This window comes from Musa acuminata, chromosome BXJ3-6 (assembly GCF_036884655.1).
Source record: "Musa acuminata AAA Group cultivar baxijiao chromosome BXJ3-6, Cavendish_Baxijiao_AAA, whole genome shotgun sequence".
Lineage (NCBI taxonomy): Eukaryota > Viridiplantae > Streptophyta > Magnoliopsida > Zingiberales > Musaceae > Musa > Musa acuminata.
The window spans coordinates 37756302-37762927 of record NC_088354.1 but is presented as its reverse complement, the minus strand read 5'-3'; the positions used below and the strand labels follow the sequence as shown (position 1 = coordinate 37762927).

Genomic DNA, 6626 nt, shown 5'->3' with positions numbered 1-6626 from the left:
CTTCCCAATCTTCTCCTCCATCCTCGTTCCCTGCACACGAAGTACTGCACGAGAAGCTTCATCTCCATGGCTTTGTCGCTTCGAAGAACGACAAACCGCGCCAGAGAATTCATCCTAACTCGAACATATAGCTTTGATCGCCTCAACCGATACCTTCGGCAGCTAGTCCTTTTCGTTTACCGCTTTTCCGCCCTCCGCTTGAGCTCATTCTGCATTCACCTGATCTACTTTGTGTTTCTGGCCTTGCTTGGTTCTCTTATCATGGTGCTCCTGAAGCCGAGCGACCCTTCCTTTAGCCCTAGCTACGTCGACATGCTCTTCATGTCGACCTCGGCTTTGACGGTCTCAGGTCTCGGCACGGTCGAGACGGAGAGGCTGTCCAGCGCGCAGATCGCCGTCCTCACGCTCCTCATGTTCGTCGGCGGCGAGGTGTTTGTCACTTTGCTCGGCCTGCTACTGCGGAGGACATCCGAGCATGACAAGCGCGAGGCTTCCGCTGTTGGAGTCGACGCCGTGCGCAGCGAGCTCGAACCTGTCGCTTCCTCCCGAGTGGTCACCATCGACAGCATCGAGCCGGTGGATGGTTCCGCCGCCATGGCCGAAGAGAAGGATCTAAGGCTTAGTTGCGTTCGATGGCTGAGATATATAGTATCGAGTTACATCTTTACCTTCCATTTGTTTGGTACCTCCTTGCTTCTGATTTACATCTACCGCGTCTCGAACGCGAGGGATATACTGAGGAAGAAAGGCATCAACGTCTTCCTGTTCTCTTTATCCACGACTGTTTCTTCCTTCGCCAATGGTGGCTTGATCGCGACGAACGAGAACATGGCGGCCTTCAACAGGAACCCGACCATGCTCCTGTTGATGATTGCCCAGGTTCTGGCTGGCAACCTACTCTTCCCTCTGTTCCTCAGGTTGGTGATCTGGACCTTGAAAAAGATCACCAAACGCGAAGAGTTCCGACACATGTTGAAGAGCACAAGCGAAACCCGGTTCAGTCCGCTGCTCCCGGAGAAGCAAACTTGCTTCCTGTCCCTCACCGTCGTCGGGTTGATGACGGCTTTGCTGGTTCTGTTTTGCTCCATGGACTGGGACGGAGCGGTGTTTGACGGATTGACTTCCTTTGAGAAGATTGTATCTGCTTTCTTTATCGCGGCCAACTCCAGGCATGCTGGTGAAAACTCCATCGATCCATCCCTCATCTCCCCGGCAGTTCTGGTGTTCATAATTGTGATGATGTGAGTACTTCTCTCCAGCTTGTTTCTTCCTGCTTATATATCCTACATCAATTATACTGTTCGATAACCTTGGATGGTTTCAGGTACCTTCCTCCTTCCGCAACATTTTGGCCTGCCGAGGAGGATGATACAAGTTCTGATGGAATCAAGAAGCAAAACAAGAAGAAGAAATCATGGGTGCAAAACCTACTACTATCGCAACTCTCCTGCATTATTATCTACATCATTCTCATCTGCATCATCGAGAGAAGGAAGATGCGCAGAGATCCACTCAATTTTAGCTCTTTGAACATGATCTTTGAAGTGACAAGGTAACCACCCATTGTCTTTTCGCTTCACTGTACAAAACTACTCTGTTAGTACTATGACGATGGCATCAAGACAAACACATCACTTATGAAATCTGCAGCATCAAAGAGACTTGATATCTATTCAGCATATCATTATCATCGCCATGTAAATACTGATTGAACTTCTCTTTCATTGTACCTTTTTATTACAGTGCCTATGGAAACGTGGGGTTATCAACTGGTTATAGCTGTTCAAGGTTGATGAAACTGCACCCAGAAGCGAGCTGCCAGGACAAACCTTATTCTTTAGCAGGATTTTGGAGTGATGAGAGCAAGATTCTTTTGTCCTCAGTCATGCTTTATGGAAGGCTTAAGAAGTTCAGTGCACAAGATGGTAAAGCCTGGAGGCTGTACTGAGTAAACAGATGAAAAGATTTATGACTGCATGCATGCATGCAGGGTTCAGATTGTTGTATGAAATAAGTACCACCAGGAATTTATACCTGAGAAATGCTTGAACTTTCTTTTCTTTTCTTTTTGCTCTGTGAGAAATTAATGGCTTGTAAAACCAAGGAATATACGTTATTGTGTAAGATTTCTCAATAATATTGATGAAAGCAAGGTGAAATATTGAGGGATTCAGAAATGACTTCATGGTTTGTAGTCAAACTATCATTTTATTCATCTAAGATGATCTGAGATGAACTTTATCATCTGAGATTATCATCTCTTAGCACTCCCTGATCATGATGAACCGAAAAAAGGGAACAATATAACCTTTTTTTCTTTCCTTTTTTATATACAAATAAGAAGAATTCTGAACTTTACAGACAACAGGTTAAGAATAAATCGAAAAACTATTGAATCATATATAATCATGTTATTATGTAAGCTTTTGGAAAGTTCATTGTATTGAAGTGAAGGAAAAATTCCACACTAAAGCAAATTTAGGTGAAAATTGAGTTCCTGATATTTTCAGGATAGCTGGATAAGAAGAAAACAATAAATTCTACTACAAGGAGAAATGATGATCACGAAATCATAAAAGAGAAAGAAGTGAAACTAAGAACACCGAACTTAAATTGATTTCTTACGTATAAATATTCTTTTTCATTTTTGAGAATGCTTAGACATACGCTTGGTAATGTCGAAAAAATAACCTTTTTGTTTTCTTCTTTTCTTTCTTGAGATCATAGTCCTATCTATTGAACATCAGCGAGCCGAGAAATCATCTCATGCACATTTTTGTTACAATGAACTACAATGACATCTGGACAAGTAATAAGAAACATTTATCAAATGTTTATCGAATCTTCTGTTGCAAAATTCAAGTGTCATTTACTGCCTCTAAATTTAGATGCATGAAAAGAGAGAAATAATGTCAACCACAGTATATTGCCCCTACACACTCATATATACTTCTCATCTTCATAACGAAATAACAATTTCTAGAGCTGCCTTTACCTTATCGTCTTGATGCTAAATCACATAACCATGACAAAATGAAACTTCTTGTCTAGAAAATGTACTTGTTTATGATCCCGAGCACAATGCCGAAGTCAAAGACATCTTTCATGCTGCCTATGACCTTCACGAGGTTCTCAACCCCTCCATTAATTCTTTGCTTTCAACTAATCCTTTCTCTGTTCATTGCACTAAGAAACAAGCATCAACGAAAGAGTGAGGTTTGATGAAAGATCACTTGATTCGTACTTTCTATCCATTGTGAGGATCCATATGTGAGAGGAACTTACATCCAGATATCTTGTGAAGAATGACAAGATCATTCGAGAACACTCCATCTCCTCCTCAAAGAAGGAACAACGACATGGCAGCAGCGATGCAGAAGTGGCAAGATAGTGTGAGAGAGCTTAAGAGTTCAAAGCTGTGATGGCTCGTATCACGTGTGCATGCAATTCGAGGTTCCATTGATTTGTTTGTGCAGAGATATCCAAGTAGTATAATCACCACCAGTTTTAGCATGATTAATTCTATTCCACAATCACTTGCTTACTCCAATGTATTATGCAATACATTAGATGGTGAAACCTCATAAGCAACCAAGAGCAACATAAACTACTCCGCCATCATTGAGCATAATGCAGGTTAAATATTTAGGTGTAGTAGTCGAGCACATGATGTGAGCTCCAAAACTCCTCGTTCAAGCCGTCTGCAATTACCAGTTCAAGCCGTAATTTAATACTCTTCAACATAAAGATTCAAAGATGAAAGCGAAAGGCAATTTACATTTTAAATGGAAATGATGGCCTGCATTCTAGAGGGAGTTCATGTGCAGAGAGAGATTCTTGGTTTGATGGATGATAAAAATAAAAAATAATAATCATTAAATAGACTATACTTTAGACTATATCAAGTGGTTTGGCGGTTTCTGGCCTAGTATTAACCTCCAAGACTAAATATTTGAGTGTGGTTTACTAAGTGCATTCAGTGTTCCAAGATGATTGGATTTAAGTTAATTTTCTACAGAAGCCAGTGTAATTAATCCAAGTGATGACAAATGCTTACAACTATGGTTTGTAACAACAGCTAATTGATCATGGTGATATAAGATATATATAGCACCAACCTTCTTTAAGCTTGTACATATATAGCTTAGTTTTTTGGATGTTGTAACTATGGGAACAACATTATGGATATATCCTATCTCCTTTACTTCACTCAAGGAAAACACGCCTCTTGCTCGTTCTAAAGTGGAAGGATTTATTAGTTGAATCCTCAAAGGCAGTGTGACATTGTCATGAAACCAGAAGATTATGATCAAGGTAGAAATTTTCTACATCCAAAATTTGAAGATCTACCCCCTGTTGGTACTAAGAAAAAAAAGACAAATTCACTTTATGATTGATAACTAAAGTATAAAACATCTTTTTGATCTACAAACATACTCATCATTCTCTTTTCTAAAGAAAAACTTAATATAGTACCCCCAAAAAAAAAATCTAAAGTCTTGGATTCGACTTAGGAGATCGATAGGATTAGCACACTCTTAGATACTACCTAAATTATATGCGAAAATTAATGACTTATAGAGTCTTTCTTTCATATAAACAATAAGATCAATTACCTACATCAAATACTTAGCATCATTTCACCTAGAAACCTTTCAGAATGACCCTAGTAAGCCCTAATTAATGTATATAGATACATGCATATATGATCACTACAGTTGTATTATATGTTCATTTCTTTATTTCTTCCTTAGGTTAGGAGAGTACCTCAGGGGGCAGAAGAAGGGACATCTCATGTGATTCTTACACATCGTTTCAAGGCCATCAATATCAAGACTGTCAGAGAACAGATATAAAAAAAATTTATAGATCAGGACAAAAATGAAAAATTAATGCTATTGAATTCAGGTCATTGGCAGCTTTGGTGTGAAGTACTCCTCTTAGACCAACTTACTCCAATAATTGTAGTTATTTTAATCCAATCATTGAGAGTATAATAACCCTTCTCTTGATGAGGTTATTGTACAAAGTCAGTGCATCGTGTCGTACCACAATTTCCACAATGACCTGTTGTTGGAGTTTCTCCAAACAAAAACACAAGAGAATTTCCACACTTCCCAAATCTATTGGTCTTTTTATAATTTGGTCTATCTAAACAAGTAGAATTATTGCGAGTTATAACAATACATTGATTAGATAGAGTCTTACATCCTACCTAATGGTTGCTCGTGTTGGTCATCATGATATGACCTGAGTTGGAACATATATAGTCAATAGGCACTATACACGATGTGTGTGTGTGTGTGTGAGAGAGAGAGAGAGAGAGAGAGAGAGAGAGAGGGATGATTCGAATACAAATGTGGTACATATCTTGGAGTTTGATTTGATCCCAATAGAAATTTTCGGACTCTTTGTTCAAGAAAGAAAACCTATGACCTTCGGAGGTTTTACCATTGCCATTTCAGCCATCAACACTTTCTTGCTAAAGATGCTAAATAAGTTCCAAGTAATTCAAAATACATGAAGTGTTACATGAACTGATGTCTTGGAGATTTGGGACCCGCAGTTGTGGACTTAGCGGCACCGTGTGCATACCGCGTTGTATTAAATCAACCAAATCTAATATCTTAACGTGACTATGAGAAATATATGTGCCACCTAATACGACAGAAACATGGTCGCAGGTTTGGTTGCTCCAAGACTCGCATCATCCATCTCATAGTGGTCAATAACTTAGAACTGGTCATTCTCATGAATCCCGAGGGAGAACGTCACGTTGTGTGCTTATGTATTTAAGTGTGCGGACGAGTCTACGTGCATGGAAAGCGTGTGTGCATACGTACCCACGTACTGTTATGCTTAGAGTGATATAGATATGGCGATGAATCGAGTAGAATCCAGTGTGCATGGGTAGTGCATTGAGATTTGTAGACTAACCCAAATCCATGCACTACGATGATCGAGCCAGTTTAGTTAGATCCATGAGAATGCAAAGTTTTGCTTGCACATACACATTTATATTTCGAATCCAAGTGATGAAAACAATTTTATTCAGGCTGAATTCAGCTCTATTAACAGGCACATTAATACTTGTGAATTCAATCCTAATGAGGGAATTGAGGCTTCAATCTTGTAATCTCAAAATAAAAAATTATGTTTGTTGAATAGGGTCTCGTTAGTAACTAAGAATATTAAGACTAGACTAGTCTTAAAGACAAAATTATAGTTTATTATTTTCCAAATATGGAAGTATCAAAACAATTTTAATTTTTGGTATGCACTAATTCGATCATATTTAGCTAATTATCTATCATTTTGAATTGCTTAATTGAAACGATATATATCCTATTTTCATGTATTAACAGGTCTCACACACTTTGTTTATATATATATATATCCATATAAATTTTAATTTATAAGAGATTTATGTCATGTTTTTAGCCAATTGTTAATTTGGAAGTTGAATTGGTGTTGTTGATAGGGAGATGGAAAGAGAGGAGACAAGGACGATGATTTGATCACCCTTTTCAACCATTTACAGCCGCTGGGTTGCTTTATGATTCGAGTTGCGAAGATGAGTAAGGTTTATGGGCCGAGGTGTAGGGCCCATTAAGTTGGCTGCGTTG

At 39.0% G+C, this 6626-nt stretch overlaps 1 protein-coding gene across 1 annotated transcript; it reads left to right on the top strand.

The window, feature by feature from the left end:
• Positions 1-2177, top strand: LOC103989532 (cation transporter HKT2;2). The gene is made up of 3 exons (XM_009408401.3): positions 1-1241; positions 1325-1552; positions 1744-2177. The coding sequence occupies exons 1-3, from the start codon at positions 67-69 to the stop codon at positions 1946-1948; spliced, it is 1608 nt and encodes a 535-aa protein (XP_009406676.2). The 5' UTR covers positions 1-66; the 3' UTR covers positions 1949-2177.
• The last annotated feature ends 4449 nt before the right edge of the window (positions 2178-6626 follow it).